This window comes from Notolepis coatsorum, assembly GCF_963971535.1.
Source record: "Notolepis coatsorum genome assembly, chromosome: 7".
Taxonomy (NCBI): domain Eukaryota; kingdom Metazoa; phylum Chordata; class Actinopteri; order Aulopiformes; family Paralepididae; genus Notolepis; species Notolepis coatsorum.
Genome location: NC_140171.1, coordinates 116649907 through 116673169, shown reverse-complemented (window position 1 = coordinate 116673169; position 23263 = coordinate 116649907). Strand labels below are relative to the sequence as shown.

The 23263-nt window shown below is 43.1% G+C and overlaps 3 protein-coding genes across 8 annotated transcripts in view; 1 reads left to right on the top strand and 2 right to left on the bottom strand.

Annotated features, from left to right (window-relative positions):
• Positions 1-339: 339 nt before the first annotated feature.
• cUnh17orf67 (chromosome Un C17orf67 homolog) lies at positions 340-5700 on the bottom strand. 2 transcript variants are annotated; one of them, XM_084319188.1, is made up of 6 exons: positions 5640-5700; positions 3088-3160; positions 2782-2911; positions 1331-1422; positions 876-1029; positions 340-643 (listed from the first exon to the last, which is right to left on the bottom strand). In XM_084319188.1, exons 3-5 carry the CDS (start codon positions 2834-2836, stop codon positions 913-915), a joined length of 264 nt encoding a protein of 87 aa, XP_084175314.1. In that variant the 5' UTR covers positions 2837-2911; positions 3088-3160; positions 5640-5700; the 3' UTR covers positions 340-643; positions 876-912. The 2 variants fall into 2 exon arrangements, with proteins under 2 accessions (XP_084175314.1, XP_084175315.1); XM_084319189.1 differs by lacking the exon at positions 5640-5700 and adding an exon at positions 4097-4205.
• dgke (diacylglycerol kinase, epsilon) lies at positions 4130-22503 on the top strand (the record flags this gene model as incomplete). Of its 2 annotated transcripts, XR_014619949.1 has the most annotated exons (12): positions 4130-4581; positions 4843-5002; positions 5662-5781; positions 7387-7530; positions 10021-10178; positions 10389-10437; positions 10565-10678; positions 11058-11129; positions 11285-11412; positions 12320-12431; positions 18247-21873; positions 21929-22503. XR_014619949.1 is itself a non-coding variant. In XM_084319184.1 (11 exons), the coding sequence occupies 11 exons, from the start codon at positions 4130-4132 to the stop codon at positions 18475-18477; spliced, it is 1740 nt and encodes a 579-aa protein (XP_084175310.1). In that variant the 3' UTR covers positions 18478-22503. The 2 variants fall into 2 exon arrangements, 1 of the variants encoding a protein (XP_084175310.1); XM_084319184.1 differs by having other exon boundaries at positions 18247-22503.
• trim25 (tripartite motif containing 25) overlaps positions 13130-23263 on the bottom strand; it is a 65329-nt gene continuing 55195 nt past the window's right edge. For 3 of the 4 annotated variants that reach the window (XM_084319180.1, XM_084319181.1, XM_084319182.1), the window contains one exon: positions 13170-13248. In XM_084319180.1, the coding sequence (XP_084175306.1) occupies positions 13198-13248 (51 nt within the window). In that variant the 3' untranslated portion in view covers positions 13170-13197. Of the gene's footprint in view, positions 13249-23263 lie in introns of all 4 variants that reach the window. The other variant, XM_084319183.1, reaches the window with a different exon arrangement.

Genomic DNA, 23263 nt, shown 5'->3' with positions numbered 1-23263 from the left:
GCCGAGGAACAACGTACGAACCGAAGGCGAGGGCCAAGTCTTTTTAACGACCCAAACGTCACAAGTGCGATATAACCTCGGGTTCCCGTTTACAACAGAGACGTTAGCTCCGGTCTTGTGAGGTCAACCTCGCAACTGACCACTTCTTCCACCGTCGGCAAATATCTATACTCCATGAGCTCATAGGGATGTGATTCTGAAAGACGTTTTCTTTGTCGTGGTTGTGAATTCTATCAGCTTGAGCATGTATGTACCTATACCTTCCTGTATATTGTAAATGTACGTAAGGCTATTCACACAATTTTCCAGAAACAAATAAACAACAACCACAATCACAAATTGGTTCACATGCACTTATATTTATTTGTCCCTTAATTGTTTATTATTTTTTTAATATGCCTATAGCCTTTAACACAATATTCATAAATGAAACATCCCTGCTATTAGACAAAACTAAATATGTCTACCCTTATTGTATATATATATTGTTGCATAAGTTTACATGCATGGCCATTTATTCATCAGAGGTTTTCACCTATAGTTCTCTGAGGCTGAGAGAGAGAGAGAGAAAGAGAGAGAGTGAGAAACTGTCATTCCAACGTGTCATAACAGTCATCCATCGTCATCAACAGTCTGCAAAGTCCTGTAGAAAGAAGAGGGTAAAATTGTTCAGGCATGGGGAAACAAGACAGCAAGTTAAGGCAAGTTATCTGCAGCCTAGAAGCAGATCTTCCCACAAGCTACCTACATATTCATTCAATTCAAATTATTTCAAGCATTTTTAAGTCAAACTGTGCATCAATTGTTTTTTCTGTCTTTTTTAAACTAACTAAATGTACAACATTGCATTTATGTACTGTATACGTGGATTGTACCGAGAGAGAGGTGACCTCTGTCACGCGTGTGTGGTCACTAGACGGGATGTCCGTAGTTCCTGTCACAGCGTGGGTAACAGTGGGGGTTGAGCCAGTGTTCCCAGTTGGTTTCCTGGGCCCTCTGATCCAGGACCTGCATGTGGAGCAAGTGCTCCTGTAAAGGGAGAGAAGAGAGAGAGAGAGAGAGAGAGAGAGAGAGAGAGAGAGAGAGAGAGAGAGAGAGAGAGAGAGAGAGAGAGAGAGAGAGATGTGAGGAAAGAAAGGGGGAGTGAGGTTGAGAAGAGAAGAGAAGAGAAGGTGAGGAATGACCTAAAAACTCCACTGACGATTTAATCTGACACAATGCATACAACTTCATAATGAAAGTGAAAGCACAGAATGAGTCAAAGGCCAAGAGAATGAAACACATGAAGCAGTATGTGCAGTATACCAGTTCTTTGCACTCTGAACCTTACCCTCATTGGCTCGTCTGGGTGGCCGGCCTTCACTTGTCTCTTACTGCGGAGAAGCTGCTTAGCGAAGCTCTCCTTGATGATTGGGTTGGCATCTATAGGGAGAGAAAAGACCATGTGTTTCTTATTATTCAATTGTAAATGCAACAATAACTCATTTCCCCTTTGCTGAGGTCTGTGGATATGTCTGTTTTCAGAGAGCGTGTTCAGTGTCTAATGTAAGACTTATTGTTGCTATTTTCCTTTTCTCTTTCTAATCACAAGATAGTGACTGATAATCTGAGATCCACTATACCCCAAATATCCCACGTTTATACTGAAAAAGGTAGCACTGTACATCCCATAATTGAAGCAAAACGTTTATTCTTTATGAAGGTATTTATTTGGCACAAGCATATTTACTCATTATCATCCACCATGATGATAATGCGTGCATGCATGCGTGCATGTGTGTGTGATCTGTGTTTAGCTTGTCCATGTGAAGCTGCATGTTTATTCCCAACCCAGTCCCCCCCCCCCCCCCCCCCCCCACACACACACACACACACACACACACACACACACACACACACACACACACACACACACACACACACACACACACATTGGTCTCTGTCTCTGTCTCCCTCTCTCTCTAACCCAGTACTCCATTAGGGAGGCAGGGATTTTGGTGCAGGCAACAAAGTGCCCATTCATCCTCCCCTCTCCCCGGGGATCCTGGCCCACGCAGCACGTGACCCCCAGGAAGGCCGAGATGGCCCGCCTGCAAGAGGGAGCTGAACGCAGCTCTGTCAACAAGGCCCGGGCTGACACCTCCGGCTCTGCAGCGACGTGGCACAAAACGCTCCCCAGATATAGTTGAGAGAATATTGATCCTTACCTGATTGGCAATTGTGTTAACTGTTATACTGATTCAAATTAGGAATGCATGCAGATTCCAGGGGGTTCATTTCTGGATGGAAGAAGAAAGTGCCAATGCAAATGCTGTGGTTTTGTAATACTGTTTTAAAATACATTTGAATATTTTATTAATTATAAAGTCATATGGTAAACATTGTGGTACTGATTAGATAAGAGTAATGAACACAGAATGTCTGCAAATAATAATAATAATAATAATAATATTAATAATAATAATTAAATTAAATAAAAAAAGGTTAAATAATAGGACAATATACTATTCTGATGAGTATATAGGCCTACGTCATTATGCTTTAGTTAAAAAAATGTAATCACATCAATGCACTGAATGAGTTACTGTTCAAATGAAAAATATATGTTTACTGAGTAAAATTTTACTCAGTTTGAGTAAAATTTACTCTGCGAAATGTACTGTGTTATAGGCTGTGAAATGTGCATGGTTCTTTAATAGTAGCCTAATTGAGTTTCAAAATGCCCAATATTAAATCAAGCGTGCATTTCGTCAATTAGGTTATTTTTCTTCAGAATCTTACCTGTATAGGTGGTCAACAGGACCAGGCAGAAGAAAAGCACCACAAACTTGTTCATCTTCACCTCTCTCGTCCGCTGCTCTTCTGTACTGAGACCCTTCCCAGAAGGGGTGAGGGGCTACCCTGGACCTTCCTACGTCACCCAGATATGATTGACAGATAAAGCTGCTGTTATTACTGGATAGGCTCCGTTTGATTTTAGATCAAATAAAAAATATATTGTAAATTATTCATGCAAGTTTAATATAAACACTTATGTCAACGGGGGCGGTTAGAATATCACTGTCAACGCTACATTTGATTAATTACCTCTTTTATGCCAATTTTCTTGCAGTGGTTTCAATACTGCAACGGAAAGTCTGTCCACTAGATGGCGTGCCATCTAGGCAAAACAACAGGCAAAATACTGGTGAATATTGTGTTGTTTTTTCAGAAGAGGCACATTATTCAACATGGCAGAGGAAATGATCACTTCATTGCAGTACATTTCGCGTAATTTCTCTTTAGGCCTATTCTCAAAATCAATGAATGGTGTTTTAACAGGAACAATAATCAACCATTTACAAAGCCAGGGTAGAATGTAACAGGACATAATGCACTATCTTGATCATTTTCAGAATTTTGGAGGTAGCCTTTTGGAACTAGCGCACATTCATATCGTTCGCTTTTACCACATTAATATCCCCATTGGACCCCATACACTGATCAATATTATGAATATGATTATTATGATTATGATTATGATTATGATTATTATTGTTGTTGAAGTCCCTCCAATAACGTCAGAGAACTGCGTCACTGTTTCCGTTTCCGTATGTTGACTAATGTCGTCAGTGCGTGGCATGATTGAAGCTTCTATATATTTATGTTTATTGTATTTTTTCATCGATTAGTTCATGATCAGCTATCGCCGAAGCTTCAACCTGTCCATCCAATGTTGCAAGTTAACTAAAGGCATGAGTTCTCCTGAAGGGTAGCGCGCATGCGCCCTAGGTGATGTGGTTATAAGCATGTTATTGCACAACACGAGCAGCAGCCCCAGCAGCGGCATCACATCAGGAGCCCAACTCCAGGAGCTAAAGCACAAGTAGCAAGCCAGCGTTAGTTCGCTGACTAAACATTGCGTTGGTTATTTGGCTTCCTATCTTACTCTAAACTAGCTAGTTCGCCTTTTTGTGCGTCACCGCGACAATGCGTGCCGCGTGGACAACATCATGCGTGCGAGATACGCACAGTATGTCGCTTTGTTTACATAGGTAGCTTAGCTTGTCAGTTAATTTCCGTTCTTTTCGAATCCTTTATTCATCCATTCTACTACCAGACAACCACCGCTCGTCTTCCCGGTGTGTAGATGGAGGGGGGCGGCGAGGGAACCGAGGACGACCGGGGGTCGCGGGAGGAGTGGACGCTTCTCTTGTGGACCTCCCTTGCCGTGATTGTACCCGTGATCATCACATTGTGGTGCAGTGCCCAACGCTCCAAACGCAAAATACACATGAAAGACTTCTTTCGCAAGAGCAAGCACGGCTGGCACTACACGGACCTGTTCAACAAGCCGACGTACTGCTGCGTGTGCTCGCAACACATCCTGCAAGGGGCTTTCTGTGACTGCTGCGGCCAGTGCGCCGACGAGCAGTGTCTGCGTTGGGCCGACCGGAGCCTGGTGTGCAAAGAGATCATGACCCCGGGGCGGCCCGACGGGACGCAGGAGCACCGCTGGGTCAGGGGCAACGTGCCCCTCGCTAGCTACTGTGTAGTGTGCAAACTGCAATGTGGGACTCAGCCGAAGCTTTGTGACTTCAGGTATTTCCCCCCCAATGCTTTCAGGCCGTTCAATGTGAATTCCTGGTTGTCAAATGCCAGCATTTCATGTTAATCTTCCTGCCATGTATTAGCACGCCCATTACACATGATGTGGTAAGTGTGTAATTCTGGACTGGAGCTGTTTAACTTATGCAGTTGCCAAAACCAGAAGCAGTGGTTTCATTTATTAAAATATTCTGTTGTGTAACCTTCGCTTTAAATGCTGTATTTTGTTGTTGTTGTGTGTGTCCTATCTGGTAGGTGTGTGTGGTGTCAGACCACTGTACATGACGACTGCCAGCCCACCCTCGGCGACGGGGACCACTGTGACCTGGGCGAGTTCCAGAGTCTCATCATCCCTCCTCACTACCTCTACCACGTCAACAAGCTTCGCCGCCGACACCCCGACGAGTACAGCAAGGTCTGAAGTCATGCAGCCATTCAGTGATTCATGTTGTTGTTGTTGTTGATATGGAGTCATGATAGTTTGGTGTATACTTTATTGTCATTTGGATGTCAGTCAGCATTACATAAACATGATCATCCATGTTATTATTTACTCTTATCTCCTCCCCCCCCCCCCCCCCCCAACTGATTACAATGTTTTTTTTCCCACCTTTGTCGCTTCTTATTTGACATAGGGTCACATCATATTAGATATGTTACAGATACACAGATTTATGAGAGAAACAGAACGAGAGAGAGAGAAACAGAATGAGCGAGAGAGAGAGAAACAGAATGAGAGAGAGAGAGAAACAGAACGAGAGAGAGAAACAAAATGAGAGATATAGAGAGAGAGAAACAGAACGAGAAAGAAACAAAATTAGAGAGAGAGAAAAACCGAACGAGAGAGAGAGAAACAAATTGAGAGAGAGAAACCGAACGAGAGAGAGAAATAGAATGAGAGAGAGAGAGAAACAGAACGAGAGAGAAACAAAATGAGAGAGAGAAATAGAATGAGAGAGTGGGAGAAACAGAACGAGGGAGAGAAACAAAATGATGATACAGAGAGAAAAAGTGCACGGCTGCACGCTATTGAGCCGTGGTATTGAATTTACCTGTGTGTGTGTTTTCCTCTAGCTGGCGTCTGCCTGTGGTCGTGGCTGGTCTCCGGTGTTGGTCCTGGCTAACACTCGCAGTGGGAACAACATGGGGGAGGTCCTGCTGGGGGAGTTCCGCACCATCCTCAACCCGGTTCAGGTCAGTCTGCGCTTCTCTGCCAGCGCTGATAGGTCTTTACTGGATTTACTCTGTGTCACAAGTCACTCTAGGTGACACAAAGGTAGCTAACCCTGGCAGCACATCACTCCCACCCCCATTCACCTCCACTGGCTTCCTGTAAAATCTTGTGTCACCTTCAAAATCCTCCTGCTGACCTATAAATCCCTACACACCACTGCCCCTCAATACCTATCCGACCTTCTCCACACCTACACCAACCTCCCGGAATCTCCACTCCTCTGACACAGGCTGGCTTACCATCCCACAAGCCAGGTTGCGGACCTTCGGGGACAGGGCTTTTTTTAGTGTGGCTGCTCCCACCCTCTGGAACTCCCTCCCCATGGATATCCGCAATGCAAATTCTGTTGTCCAGTTCAAAAACCTGCTGAAGACCCATCTCATATCCCATTCTGTTTTATTTTGTTTTGTTCTGTTTTGTTCTATTCTGTGTTTTTTCTTTTATCTACTTTTTCTCATCCCATTTTTTCTGTATTTTCTCCCATCCCCAATTTAGTCGTTATGCCAATTCCCTTCCTGGTCGTTGTGCGCATTTGCCCCCCACTTGCCGGTCTAGGGAGGGTTGATAGATACTATCACATGTCCCCTCCGATACATGTGGAGTCAGCCAGCCGCTTCTTTTCACCTGACAGCGAGGACTCTCACTGGAGGAGCGTAACGCGTGGGAGGCTCACACTACTTCCCCCAGTTCCCTTCCTCGTTGAGCAGGCGCCCGACCGACCTGTATGAGTCGCTGTTTACAACGACCAGGATACACATAGGGTTGGGCACCGAAAACCGGTTCTAATAGGAACCGGTTCCTAACTTCCGGTTCTGGAAGTAACATATTTGAATTTCGATTCTAAATTTCGATTTTTTTTTTTTTTTTTTTTTTTACTTTTTTTTTTACTTTAATACCCTAGTTACAGTACAGCAACCAAATTAAACTGTATCAAGTCAACTGGAAATGTGAATAGTATGATTTTCTTTTTGAAATAAAAAAAAAATAAAAAATCTCCTTCGAAATAAGCTGTGACCTGTTTTGACCTGCACCTCAAAGAATCGGAATCGAGAATCGTTTAGAACAGGAATCGATATGGAGAATCGGAATCGGAACCGGAATCGTTCAAATCCAAACGATGCCCAACCCTCATACACACCCCACCGGCTTCCCACCCGCTGACACTGCCAATTGTGTCAGTATGGACGACCGACCAAGCCGGAGGTACCGCTGACAGCTGGATTCGATACCAGTGTATCTTGCAGGCTCTTAATCTGCTGCGCTACCCAGCCGCTTCTATTCTGTTTTTGTATTGTGTTTCTTAGTTTAGGTCACTGTTATCCTCTCCCCTCCCCCTTCTATTGTAAATCGCTTGGCTGTGTGAAAGGCGCTATATAAATTTAAGCCATTATTATTGTTATTAGTCTTTTCAAGGAAAGGCATTTCTCGGATTGAAGTGATTCTACCAGTGCCTGCTGGATTCTCCTGACCTTTGAACTTCATGATCCCATGTTATTATTTACTCTTATCTCCTTCCCCCCCCCCCCCCCCCTCCTCACCATTCATCATCCTGTCTCATCCTCCAGGTTTTTGACCTATCAGAGCTGGCGCCCACCAAGGCTCTCCAGCTGTGCACCCTGCTGCCGCCAGGCAGTGTCCGGGTGCTGGTCTGCGGGGGAGACGGCACCGTGGGCTGGGTGCTGGATGCCATCGATACCATGAAGCTCAAGGTGAGATGGACTGGTCTCTGTGGGTGGAGAGAGGTGACTAACATTACCAGGGTATCTGTTATATATACAGTATAGAATACTCACAGCTCTGTTGATAATATATACAGTATAGCATCATTTAACAAGGTTAAACCAAGAAAAGCTGCTGGCCCAGACTCGATATGCGGGGCGGGCGCACCCTGCACCACTGTGCTGATCAGCTTGGTTGGGTGTTTTCTAGACATTTCCAGATGTGTGTAGATCTAGGTCAGATCCCCACATTATGGAAGACGTCAACCATCATACCCCTCCCTAAGTCAAAAGATTCAAAATAATTGAAGGAATTTAGACCAGTGGCGCTTACCTCATTAGCAATGAAGGTTTTTGAGAAGTTTAAAAAAAACACTACTATGTCTTTTATTGAGGGTAAATTAGATCCCCTTCAATTCGCATATCAGCCAGGTAAAGGGGTGGAGGATGCTATGCTCTTCATCTTGGACATTGTGTACAAACACCTGGAAACACCTGGAGCTCATGCTAGACTTTTATTTGCAGATTTCTCCTATGCTTTTAATAAAATGCAGCCCCACATTTTAATTGAGAGGCTTGACTCTTATTTTAGTCTCCCACACCAGCTTCTCGTGCTGATTTTAAATGTCCTCACTGAGAGGGTCCAGCAGGTCTTTGTCAATGGGCAGATGTCCACCATGTCGATTTCCAACACTGGCTCCCCCCAAGGTTGCGTTTTGGCTCCCCTTTTATTTATTATGTACACAGACAGCTGCAGATCGCTTCATGACCAAAGGCATCTGGTTAAGTTTTCAGATGACACTGTCCTGGTATCCCTACTGCAGCGCTCCGAAACTGATCATGGACCTGTACTTCACGACTTTGTGAATTGGTGTGATGAGAATGACTTGGACCTCAATGTCTCTAAGACTAAGGACATGATAATTGACTTCAGACACAACCCCGATCATCAAGCCAGTGTAGCTAGTGTAATTCACGACGAGATGTCCAGATTGTTGAATCGTACAAATACCTGTAAACTGAAGTTCAACTTAAATACAGAGTCCATTGTTAAAAAAGGTTAGCAGAGGATCTACCTGCTGAGAAAGCTGAACTATTTTAATGGTAGTGCGAAGATCCTGAGCACTTTTTATAGTTATTTTATTGAAAGCCTCCTAACTTTTTCTTTTATCTGCTGGTTCAGTGGCCTGTCTATTAAAGATAGGAACAGCCTACAGTACATAGTGAAAGTGTGCTCCAAAATAATTGGAGTAAAACAGAGAGACCTATGTTCTCTCTGGATGGACCAGGTGGTCAAGAAGGGGATGAGCATCACTAATCAACCCCTCCACGCTCTGTCTCAGCGGTTTTCACTGTTGCCTTCTGCCCGCCGTTATGACGTCCCACCAAGTAGGACCAACCGCTACGGCAAATATTTTGTCCCCTCGGCTATCAGACTTTTAAACACAGACAGTAGTCATTTTAAGTAGCCTTTTGCACTTGGTTGTTTGTTTTTACTTTTACTTTGCTGGATTGTGTATCACATGGAGTGTTTTTTTTTTTTGCCGTGCTGTCGTTGAGATGTTTTGTTTTGTTGTTTGTTTGTCTTTGTTGCTTGTTGCGTATGAAGCTGCAAATATGAATTGCCCCACGCAGGATCAGTAAAGTTGTCTGAATCTGAATCTGAGTATAGAATACTCACAGCTCTGTTGATAATATATACAGTATAAAATACTCACAGCTCTGTTGATAATATATACAGTATAAAATACTCACAGCTCTGTTGATAATATATACAGTATAAAATACTCACAGCTCTGTTGATAATATATACAGTATAAAATACTCACAGCTCTGTTGATAATATATACAGTATAAAATACCCACAGCTCTGTTGATAATATATACAGTATAAAATACCCACAGCTCTGTTGATAATATATACAGTATAAAATACTCACAGCTCTGTTGATAATATATATACAGTATAAAATACCCACAGCTCTGTTGATAATATATACAGTATAAAATACTCACAACTCTGTTGATAATATATACAGTATAAAATACCCACAGCTCTGTTGATAATATATACAGTATAAAATACCCACAGCCCTGTTGATAATATATAGAGTATAAAATACTCACAGCCCTGTTGATAATATATACAGTATAAAATACCCACAGCTCTGTTGATAATATATACAGTATAAAATACCCACAGCCCTGTTGATAATATATATACCCCCCCTCCTGTGGTATTGCATAATACATACCTTGCTCTCTCACTGCTAATCTTTTATTTAACCCTTTCACTATCACACTACAGAAGGTTAACCTTTCACTACCACACCTTCTGTAGTGTGGTTGTGAAAGGGTTAACCCATTGTCGTGTGTAGGTGAAAGGGTTAACCTTCTGTATTGTCACAGTGAAAGGGTTAACCCTTTGGTAGTGTGGCAGTGAAATGGTTAACGGTTTGTTGATGTGTTTGGATGTATCAGGGCCACGACCAGTTCATTCCGAGGGTGACCATCCTGCCCCTGGGCACGGGGAACGACCTGTCCAACACTCTGGGCTGGGGCGCAGGATACGCAGGGGAGATCCCCGTGGAACAGGTGCTCCGCAACGTCCTGGATGCCGAGGTGGTCAAGATGGACAGGTGGAGAAGCAGCACGCGATTCTTTCTGTCCTACATGTCAAACCCTGCCCTCTTTTCTCGATCCTCCAATCACAACTGTTGTGGAAGAGAAAGAAAAGAGAGCAGTACTCGAGATGGGTCAATTTCGTCCGATTAGCCGTATGTCAGCTCATTTGTGTTTAATTTGAATTGTAGCATCATGGTTAATTGTCTACATCTGCTTTTCCAAAGGTGGAAAGTTCAGGTAGCATCGAAAGGCCTCTACTTTCGCAAACCAAAGGTGAGGTGCCGTGCGGGTCTCACGCTGAATGTTCCGATGAATATGCAGTTTATGTTTCCTTGCCCAGTCCGTTCACTTGTTGCATTATTATGGGAATGGAACCGGTCATTCTAGATGTCTCCTCCAGGTCCTGTCCATGAATAACTACTTCTCCGTGGGTCCGGACGCTCTGATGGCGCTCAACTTCCACACGCACCGCGAGAAGACACCCTCCTTCTTCTCCAGTCGCATCTTCAACAAGGTCAGAGTGAAGAGACCTCTTCATTTGAACACATTTCCATATAGAAATATTCTTTGTGGTTGAATTTGAATATTGATTCGAGGACATTTACAGACCCCTCGCTGTTAAAAATTACATTACTACTCACTATTCTTCTAGTCACTAGTCTTTTTCTCATTGTCAAAAATATTTCAATGAAAACAAAATAGTATGCAATTGTCCATTGCAAATATTCCATAATGCAAATATTCATTGCGGTTGAGTTTGAATATGAATTCAAGGGCATTACAGACCTTGTAATTTGTTTCTCTCAAAAGGATATATTTTTCTCATTGTCAAAAAACAATTTGAATGAAATAATTATATCTTAATTTATATAATATTTCCATTTTCCCCACAGGTTGTATATTTCCTTTATGGCACCAAAGATTGTTTAGTGCAGGAATGCAAGGATCTGGATAAGAGGATTGAGGTAAAGTAACAATGTTTAGCACTTTCCACACAGATCAGACTCATAAGTAATTGAAAGCAAGGGTCTATAGTCCTAACAAACACTATTATATATATGTGTGTGTGTGTGCGTGTGTGTGTGTGTGTGTGTGTGTGTGCGTGCGTGTGTGTTTACAGCTGGAGCTGGACGGGGAGAGGGTCGCACTCCCCAGCCTGGAGGGCATCATTGTGTGTAATATCGGCTACTGGGGCGGAGGGTGCAGACTGTGGGAGGGTATGGGAGATGAACCCTGCCCACCAACACGGTGAGACCCCAGGACTTTTATACTGTTCTGGACAATAGGGCTGGGCAATCAATCACATTTTATTAGCCTGGTCATGTTTTTGAGCCAGGTCATGTTTTCTTTTTTGTCGAATTCTATTTAAAGTTCAAGGAAATCCACTGAAATCCAATCCAATAAATGTTTCCAAAGTCGATGAGTAATTGTGTTAAATAATCGTGATCTTAATATTGACCAAAATAATCGTGATTTATGATTTGGTCTTTGCCATAATCAAGCAGCCCTAGTGGAAATTACTATAAAACTTAAGAAATTGACTTCTGAACATTATTTTCATTTTTTGAGGTTGTACCTCTGCCCTTGTTGTTAGAGCTTGTTTATTTTCCTACCAAATAATTTATAAAGCATGTAATTAACAGATAACCTCCCAGGATTAATTGTGCACTGTTGAGTCTGGGCTCGAAACACTAAAATGTCATTACCTGCAATGCCCCCTGTATTGTTGTGTATTTGACAAATAAAGAACTTGAACATGAACTTGAAGGATTGGTCGTTGGTTCAAATGTGGTATTTCCAATCAATAGTCATCCAGCATCCAATATCTTAATGATAATTTTATAGAGTTTTGTACGTAAAGCAGTGGATGTTCAAATGAATGAATCCATTATTTTATTTACACGCCACATAAGTGTTCCATCCCACACAGGATTACAAGACATCGATATAATAAAACATTTAAACTTTCAGCACCATTACTATAACCAATAAACTGCTTTCTGTAACTGCGTTTCTACAATAAACACATTATAATAGATACAATCCGGTCCTGTATGCTACACATCTGAGCTTGAACGGTGACTTTAACGGTGTTGTTTCTGTGTTATCTCTCTCGCTCTTCTTTTTCCTGCACTCCTGTTCTTCCTCCTCTCAGGTTGGACGATGGTCTGCTGGAGGTCGTGGGCGTTTTTGGCTCCTTCCATTGTGCTCAAATCCAGGTCAAGCTGGCCAACCCGGTACGGCTGGGCCAGGCTCACACTGTTAGGGTAAGGTGATGTCATATCTCCCTAGCATCTTGCATGCACACACCGCAAAACTACATCCTGTTTGCCTCTGGTGTGTTCAAGGGTAATTGAGTGAAGAACAGTAGAATGTCACTCTTAATTAGCTTATGTCATTTGTATGCTTACAATTTTAATTGAATTCCATCAGCAATTATGCTGTACTAATGTGCTCGTGTATGTTAAATACAGATTTCCCTGACTTATCACTCCCAAATTAGCACAATGTAAATTGATAAAAGCATTAAGATGAGCCCTAAGTGAAGCACAGGGAAAGTAGTTCCTCGTTCAGTTGTCTGCACACGTTCTTTAGAGCAGTGATACAACATTTTGGGTAACATTGTGCAAGGCAACATCATAACACTCATTGCATTTGTATTGATTGTATCGCAACTTATTATTACCTAGACAAATGATTACAAATGAGTATTTGTCACGGCTGAGCGTATTGAACCCTGACACAGACAATGCAGACAGGTCTTGGTATAACCCAAAAGACAGGTATTTTATTATAGCAAGCGTGGAGCCATCCAGGAAGAGTTAGGTCATACACAGAGGAGGTATTCGTACAGTCCAGGGGGCATATGGGGAGCAGGGTAGTAAGACAGGCGTGGGGTCGTAAACACGGGATCAGATACTCAGACAGTCTGAGGAGTAAGCGAGGGGCGGGGTAGTCACACAGGTGAGGGGTCATACACGGAATCAGATACTCAGACGGTCCGGGGAGTGGGCAAGGAGAATGGTCAGGAGGTCATACACGGGATCCAGGAGTAGAGAACAGGACGTGGAGCCAGATGGAGGACTGAGGGAAAGGAAGACAGACAGGGTTAGACATGAGACACGGGTACGGGATGTGTGTATCGCTTCCGCAACGGAATTCGGTTTCCGGGTTCGCCTGATTGGCCGCGACCGCCACGTGACCCACGCCGCTACCTGCCTCTGCCGCTGCATGTGTGTTGACACGCGCGCGTCATGGACTTCACTGCCGCTTTCCCACTTCAACGCCAGAGCGCTCTTGTTTAATAATATTGTCGCGCCATCTTCTGAGTGCAGAAACGCTGCTGTTTAATGCTGCTGTCGCTTTTCACATAGTCATCTTGAGTCAAGAATCACTTTTCCCACTTCAATGACAGAGCTGCTGTTTAATGCTCACTTTTCCCACTTCAATGACAGAGCTGCTGTTTAATGCTATTGTCGCTTTTCACATAGTCATCTTGAGTCAAGAATCACTTTTCCCACTTCAATGACAGAGCTGCTGTTTAATAATATTGTCGCGCCATCTTCTGAGTGCAGAAACGCTGCTGTTTAATGCTATTGTCGCTTTTCACATAGTCATCTTGATTCAAGAATCACTTTTCCCACTTTAATGACGGAGCTCTCTTGTTTAATAATATTGTCGCGTTGTGGAAAGCAGGATGAGAGAGCGTAGATTTCAGTGTGTATCATTTAATCATTTATCATTTAACATTTGAAAGGCATACATTGTTGTCATACAGAAGTACAGAATACTTTTATCCAAAATGCTTCTTACTGTTACTGTTAGAGACTGTGCTAGACAAGATAAGTATGAAATAAAATAGTATAGCATGTAAAATAGAAGTAAAAATAGAGGTCACAGTGTTCAGTATAGACATATGTACAATGTTCGATGCAGAATAGAAGTAACTGAGTTACCATACAATATACAATATACTATGCAATGTACTAATATACAATACGCTATAGTGCAAAGCAGAAATGGGATGAGGTACAATTTACAGTAAGGTGTATGAGTTGCAGTGCAAATGCTTCTTACTGTTGCGCTCCAGAGACTGGTACCATACAATATACAATATACTATGCAATGTACTAATATACAATACGCTATAGTGCAAAGCAGAAATGGGATGAGGTACAATTTACAGTAAGGTGTACGAGTTGCAGTGCAAATGCTTCTTACTGTTGCGCTCCAGAGACTGTTACCATACAATATACAATATACTATGCAATGTACTAATATACAATACGCTATAGTGCAAAGCAGAAATGGGATGAGGTACAATTTACAGTAAGGTGTACGAGTTGCAGTGCAAATGCTTCTTACTGTTGCGCTCCAGAGACTGTTACCATACAATATACAATATACTATGCAATAGGGCTGGGCGATATAACGATAACGATAAATATCGCGATATATTTTAATACTCGATATCGAATATCGAAAAAAAAAAAAAATTCTTGACTCAAGATGACTATGTGAAAAGCGACAGCAGCATTAAACAGCAGCGTTTCTGCACTCAGAAGATGGCGCAACAATATTATTAAACAAGAGCGCTCTGGCGTTGAAGTGGGAAAGCGGCAGTGAAGTCCATGCCGCGCGCGCGTCAACACACAGGCAGCGGCAGAGGCAGAGAGGCGGGTAGCAGCGTGGGTCACGTGGCGGTCGCGGCCAATCAGGCGAACCCGGAAACCGAATTCCTTTGCGGAAGCGATACACGCGTACGGGATACTAAATAACCGTGAAGCGCTAAAGACTATGACTGACTGGAGAATACTAAGCTACGATCTGGCACAGGGTTTCCGTTGTCCGGTAATTACATTTTTTTTACCGGGGAAATCTGTTGAAGTCCGACATATTTAAATCTCTCCGGTCATGTCCTGTGAAAATAATTCCCTCTAAGCACAATTTGAATTGTATTAAAATAGGCTAAAATTAAATAGCCTACCCTATGCTATGAACGAAACAATCGTTACATTTGTTTCATTGTTGCTTCACTCTGATAAAGCGCGGCTAGGGCTCGCTTTTGTATTGAGCCTGAGCGAGAGAGAGATGGCCAAACAGCTAACCTTAACAAATATTTTATGAAACCAAGCAGGTCTAATAATGACAACGATGTGTGTTCCTATATGTAGGGAGTTAGGCAACGCTCTAAAAGCTGTCTGCTGGATGAGAATTATATTTACACAACAGTCTTCATTAGATAAACCAATAGATACAAACATTGTGTATGACAAAATAAATATGGGCTGTTTTAAATTGTGTGAATAGTTGTTGTGAGTACTCGCACTATGTTTCAATATAATCCGTTTTACCATTAATTCATTATAAACACAGACGTAAGGTGTCCACCGCACTCAGAACGTCAAATTCTATCAACACTTTTTTTTAAGCTCCGGCCAAAATGTGTGGTGATGTGTTGACCAATTTCGGAGGGGGATCCCAATGATATATCAATAAAAATGTACTGTTAGTTCATGTCCAAGGGATATGTTCACGCGCACAGCAAGTTTCAGTTCCTGGCATTTTTAACCAGTGGAGAAAGGTAAGAGAGATTTCCCTATCGTTTTTCTTATATGAATTATTCAACCTACGTTAATAAAACATACCTGGTGATCAACTACAGTTTGCTGTGAACATTATGATATGTGTGTAGTGTTCTGATACAACGATTATTGGTGAAGCGATGTCTAGATTCATTTGGGGTGTGACAGCTGCTGCAGCGCGACCTGTGGTTTGCTGATCAGAATGGCGGGGCGGGAGCTTGATGCTGGATTAGCGTATCGCTTCGTTGGAAGGCGGAGATAGTCATTGGATTCGGCAAATCATGCAACGTTTAGATTTCAGTGAACCCCACATGATAATGTTGCCGTCTCAGTAGTGCCAAATTTCTCAGTTCTTCGTTTGATATAATTAATACAAATGTCCAATATAACGGAATTCGTTAGCTCATAAAAATGTGATTATAACAGACTGCTGTTTAATGTCGGGCTGACTGCCCACAGACGGAAATTCGCCTATTTGATTTCAAGTCGGCAGCAGCACGTGAGTATCGACAGGACTTATTTTATTTGGAATATAATGTATACGCAAAAGTAGCATAGTTTTAAGTAAAAATATTATAAATCGACATGCCTTGAGGATGTCATTCTTTATATAGCCTGCCTATCAATTGTTTTTAAGCTCAATAAACTTGGACCGGAATTTCTCCCATTTGTCCGGGAGATTGAAATAGTCCAGGACACGGAGACCGGCACCAATATTTTCTAACGGAAACCCTGATCTGGCAGCATGATGACATCTGAGCCAGGTCTATGTAGGTGAAGCACTGAGCACACAGATGTCAATCAGCTGGTCCCTGGGCTCTCACACACCTGACTCCGTGCCTGTAATCAGAGAGAGAGAGAGACAGTAGACAGGCCAGATAACGAACGGCAAGATCTATGTAATCCGGCACTGGGCAACCGTAGCTCAGGAGGTAGAGCGGCCTGGTAATCAGAAGGTTCCGGGTTCAATTCCGGCTGTGTCAAAGTGTCCTTGAGCAAGATATTTGAACCCTAACTGCTCCCTTGCATGGTTGCCTTCGCCCGTCTGTGTGTGAATGTGTGAATGTGAGGCATATACTGTATAAATGCAGTCCATTTACCATCTACTACTGAGGGATGTTGGGAGGGGAACGTTGGAGTGACGTTTACACAAGGTCTACTCAGACTAGACTGAAGGAGGAAAATATTAACCACACTGGATTATAGCTCCCAAATACTTAAAAAGGTCAATAAATATTCTCCCCAACAAAGTCTTCATCAGGCAGAATGCTACTCAACTGTGCTGTCGGTTGACGTGCTGGAGCGTGGGTGTTGTATTTTTCCAAGTTCAAGGTTTATTTTTCATACACATTCAAAAGTATGAATGCAGTGGAATGCATTTTGCCCTGCCCTGTACAAAGAAATTGATCAAAGCTAACCTGAGAATAAAACAGCATATAATAAAAAAGTATATATAATAAATAGAAACAATAGCAACATACAATAAAAGTAATCCGTAAATAAAGAATCCACAGCTTCTACATTCATTTAAATGCTACTGCTCAGTAGTCTGACCACCTGGGCGGTAAGAACTAGCTCTGAGATGGGAGGTCTGAGCTCTGATGCTCTGTAGACACTTCCCTGAGGGGAGATAAGAGAAGAGGCTGTGTGCTGGGTGACTGGTGCCCTTCATAACACAGAGTGCTGCTGGGTGACTGGTGTCCTTCATAACACAGAGTGCTGGGTGACTGGTGTCCTTCATAACACAGAGGGCTTTCTTCCTGCAGCAGGTAGTATAAATGACCTGTAACTGTGGTAATGGTGATCCTACTTTCTATGCTGTTTTCACTCTCCTCATCAGGTGTTTATGATCCCATGCTGTGATGTTGCCAAAACAGACCAGTATGCATCCAGTCAAGATGCTTTCTTCTATTGTGGACCGGTAGAAGTGAACAAGAGTCCACTCATTACTCCAGTTATCATGGCCGGCGTTGGCACTTTGAAAGTGGTAGTGGTTCCCAAACCTTTTCAATCAGGCCCTACTTGGGTAGTTGGAAATATTTTCGAGCCCCACCTAACCTGTTCCCCACCTAGATGTAGGCTACAATTAACTTTAGGCCACAAACATGCCATTTCCTCTACTACTAACAAGACAAGGTTAACATAACAAGACACAAAGAACAAAAGCTTGGAAAATTATCCTGTGCCACTGTGAAATAATTAGGCCTAATTCAAAATGTAGTTGTAAGCCTATAGTAGGGTAGGAGATTTATTTTCATTCAAATAACAATAATTTGCCACCTTTTGTGGCCAAATGTATTTAGGCTTCTGAATGTGCTCTGTATAAAGAACAACACATGACAAGTTAGTTCATTTTTGTTGACATTGGCTTTATCAGTTTTTTGGTAGACTAAATGAATATTATTCTTAATTCCACGCCCCACTTGCAGTACCTCAGCACCCCACTAGGGGGAACCACCGGTCTAGTGTGTCACGGCCTCTACTCTGTCTGTTGCAGCTGGTGTTGAAGAGCTCCCGGATGCCCATGCAGGTGGACGGGGAGCCGTGGGCCCAGGGGCCCTGCACCATCACCATCACGCACAAGACCCAGGCCTTCATGCTCTACCACAGCGCAGAGCACACCGACGACGAGGACGAGGATGACGAGTCCAGCGCCTCCGACGCAGAGAGCGCCACCCCCCACGACTCTCCCCGGCCGTCGGGGCCCTCGTCCACCCGCCGCGCCTGATGAATATCGCCCGATCTGAATCTCGCGTTCTGTTATGCGTTAGTTCCTCCTTTCATTATCCCACTTTTTTTCTGATTTTTCTGATTTTCTCCCCGTCCCAATTAGTCGTTGTGCAAATTCCCCCCCCTCCCCTACCTGGCTGCTGTATGCATGTTCACCTACGAGTCGGTACAAGGGCGTCCCGAGTCGATCGCACGCTTCCTCCGAGACGTGCGCCGACAGCCAGTGACGTCTTTTCACTTGGCAGCGAGGACTCTCATTGGTGAAGTGTAACGCGTGGGAGGGCACGCTATCTCCACCAAGTCCTGCCCCGCTTAGCAAGCGCAGAGACCTGACCTGTAGGCGTCGCTTTCCACAACGCCAGATTCCCACCCGCCAGCTTCCCACCCGCCAGCTTCCCCACCCCCTAATACTGCCAATTGTATTAGTGCAAACGGCCAGCCAAGCTGGTGGCAACGCCGAGAGCTGGGTCATTATCCCACTTTTGACCACCCCGTCATTTCAAGAGACCCTCTTATTGACCCTCCTTTCCCTCTCTGTATCGGCTGACCTTGTTTGTACAAGCTGCTTGGCTTAAAGGAACACGCCGACATTTTGGGAAATTAGCTCATCATTTAACCTCAGACCTCACCAGCGAGAGGATGTAGAAGGAGGATGTAGATGTATGTGGAGGATGGGGAATGGTAGAGAATCAAAGCGACTATGACGGTAGGTTTGATGGGGTTTGTTTGGAATTGGGCTGGTGTGTATATTCTTTCGGTCTTATACCTCTGCACTCCCACAGATATTGTAACCCAGAGCTCAGGCAACAACTCCCCCGTCACAGGCGGGAAAGTCAGGAGGAAGTGAATGTTTTGGTGAAAGATTGTTGTGTATTTGCACTGATCCTTTGTGCCATGTTATGGTGATGGTAGTACATAGTTGAATAGTTATAGCCATAATGCCCAGTGCTACCCCAACAGGGTTCAGTGTCTCATATGTCCCTGCCTTCTGAAGATGTTTAAGGTAGAATCACTGGTTACTGTAGGTTCCCTTGATCTAATTCCCACTGACCTCACAGGCAAATCTGAGGCTGTGTCTGAAAGTCCCCAAAGTATGCTATTTCCGGTACATTGGTTCAGTAGTGTAACCAGATTTGAACCAATGGTCCACGGGCGGCCACTAACCAGCTGAGCTAAAGGGTCCGACCTGTTAGCGGGTGCTGGTTGACTGCAACCAACTCCTTTGTAGTTTACAGTAGTCTTAAAGGAACATGCCAACTTTTTGGGAAATTTGCTTATTTGCCATCTACCCTGGAGTTAGACAAGCAGATACATACCCTTTTCTTCTCTGTGCATTAGGGCTGACCTTCGAATTTCTTTTTGGAATTCGAAGCTTCGGGGCCGAGATTCGATTTTAATTCGAAGCTTCGAGATTAAAAAACATTCATATATATATCTTTTTACATAAAAAAATTAATTTATGTTGTGGGACTTGTACAGCACGTTGTTCAACTTTGTCAGTGCTGTAAAGTTTAAACTTTTTTAAATCTTAGACAAACAAAACACTTTGCTTTCATGAAATATTGTAAGCCGTCATTTGAGGCTTTATAAAAGCAGCACAATGAACACAAATCTGTCAGTGCCGAGTCCGACCTCATCTTAAATAACAAACAGCATTGCTTGTTCTAGTTAACAAAGAGAGGCAGAGTTGATTTTGCACCAAAAATTATTATTAAATTTTTTTTTTATAATCGAATTTTATTTTCATATTCGAATCCCATGCCCATCGAACAAAGCTTCGAAGTATTTAAGACAGTCCTACTGTGCATGCATTAGGCTTAAGGGCTTTAGAGTCTACATGCTCGATCGACAACAACACAACAGCAACACGACATCAACACAACATGGGCCCTGCAACATCTGCAACCGTCGCAGAGTGGGTTGCAGAGGGTGTTGCGCACCTATCACAAAAATCTAACTAAACCGTTTGCGTGGATGTTGCACAGCATTGATTGGTTGGTTAGCGAATCATATAATATTGGTTCCTCGAGATCCAAAAATAGCTAGCTAACGTTTATTAACATAGCTACAACACACAGTAACGTTAATACAATTACATGCATCATTGTTTACAATGAACAGGTGGGGCTAGTCGAAAGGACTGGACACAGGGACAAGTTAAACATCAATCAATTAATTTAATACAACAGGTAGTTCGAGCTGCGCTGTTGTGTCTACGACCGCACCACAGGGCTATTATATTATATACGGCTTTGACGCGATCTCTCTCTCCTGCCGATTAAAATCAGCAGCTCTTCCTCCTCATCATCGATTGCCTGTAGCTGCATTTGCACAACGGTGTTCATCCCTGCTGCTAGCTAACGTTAACCTATCTAACGTTAAAACTAACCTAAACTAACGTTAAAACTAACCTAAACTAACGAACTAACTTAACTAACAAATTTAACAAACTAACTAAATATAACTATATTACACTATATACAAGAACACAAGCAAAAACAAACATAAACACGGCTATTATAGGGGTTGTTATCAATGGGTTGGTTGAGAAGGGAAATCCGTTATGTTTCATCTGGGAACCTAGCTACATACGGGGTACAATGTTGCTTAGGCTGCGCGTAGCCGTTGCAGAAGTATAATGCAGAGTGCTTGCAACATTGTTGCGTTGTCCATGTCGTGTTGCTGTTGTCTTGTTGTGCAACATTGTTGCGTTGTCCATGTCGTGTTGCTGTTGTCTTGTTGTCGATCGAGCATGTAGAGCCCTTTAGGGAACAGCTGCACCGTTAGCCTAGCTTAGCATCATTCACTGGAAGTAGGTGTGCCAGTGTAGCCTATATTTTTTGACGAACCACTGCTGCCCGGGCGCAGTGATTTCATGCATCACCTGAAAAGCGCTGTTAACCAGGAAACGCGCTTTCATTGAGTGAAGTGGATATCAAACAGGCTTTTCAGGTGATGCGTGAAATCACTGCACCCAGGCAGCAGTGGTTCGGCAAAAAATTGTTGAGTATATCTGCTTAGAAAACTAAAATGTCTAATTTATTTCTTTTTTTTTTTTTAATTTCTCCATGTGGTAAATACACAGGTCACAACATGTTTACAGGAAAGTTTTGGAGGGACTGTTGGGAACTAGGCTACAATGGTACACCTACTTCCAGTGAATGACGCTAAGCTAGGCTAACGGTGCGGCTGTTCCCTAAGCCTAATGCATGCACAGAGAAGAAAGGGGTATGTATCTGCTTGTCTAACTCCAGGGTAGATGGCAAATTTCCCAAAAAGTTGGCGTGTTCCTTTAACTTCATGATGGTTTAGTAGCAGTGCAGTCTTTTCAGTACAGAGGTTCAGTATCTTAACTTGATGATGGTTTAGTAGCATTGCAGTCTTCAGTACAAAGGTTCAGTATCTTAACTTGATGATGGTTTAGTAGCATTGCAGTCTTCAGTACAAAGGTTCAGTATCTTAACTTCATGATGGTTTAGTAGCAGTGCAGTCTTTTCAGTACAGAGGTTCAGTATCTTCACTTCATGATGGTTGAGTAGGTATTGGCCAGGTGTCATAGGCTAACAAGCCATCTTCTGTTTTATTGGGTTTTATTGTTTTATGGGTATGCTTAGCCTGGGTACTTAGGGATAGGGATTTGTACTTTACTCCAAAAATGCAGTGTAGCATGACAATAAAACGTGTTACTTTACTGACATACTCTACAACCAGAACAATCGTTGGAAGCAGCCTTTTAAGTGTACGTCGTTTACACAAATGATATAACGCTCAATCATGTTAGATGCTGCATATTGTTACGGTTGACTAATTACATGCAATGTGACTTTATTCCCATGACATGGGGGGCAATCGTTTGGGACACAATCCTACTTCCCTACTGCATAGGAGCAGATTTATGACTTACTACTAGGTGAAAGCATAGACTGGGTAATAGTGCTGGTAGCTTCTGTTCTGATAGTGTAGATACAGAGGACTTTTCAGAAACTGACTGTCTAAATGAGAATGGGGAGTAAAAGACCCATGAACCCTGAACTAGGGGGGGGGGGGGGGTAGCGTCTGCTTTAGGCAAGTGGCTTGTCCTTCCGCGTTGCTCTGATTGGCCACTGATCTACGCTAGATTCGCCCCCACGCTAGCGCCGGTATGAGCGCGCGCGCGAGCCTAGATAATAATAATAATGCGCGAGCCCTCGCACACACGCAGGTTTTGCCCCACGCCGGTAGATAATAATAATAATAATGCGCGAGCCCTCGCACACACGCAGGTTTTGCCCCCACGCCGGTAGATAATAATAATAATAATGCGAGAGCCCTCGCACACACGCAGGTTTTGCCCCCACGCCGGTAGATAATAATAATAATAATACTTAGACAAACGCACGCAATTGGCACAAGTGTAAATTATGCATTCGTCACTCTGTTTTAACATCTTAGCTCAACTCGTTCGTCAGCTGGCTGTGGAGCCTATGGCCACAAGTTCAAATCACTCTTAGTTCAAAAATTTTCTTTTCTTTACGTTTAATTAATTTATCATCTCTCTATATTAACGTAACTAGCTATTCATATCAATCGAAATAACGTTCATCTCTCTATATTAACGTAACTAGCTATTCATATCAATTGAAATAACGTATTGTATTGTTTTCATCTCTATATTAACGTGATTCCATCAACACATAGGTAATATGCTCTTGCGCGTGACGCGACTTTGGGCTTCATTATTCAGCCACAGGCAGGAGTTTTTAGATCACAGGCTGGTCATGCATAATCTCGCCCACCAGACTCTT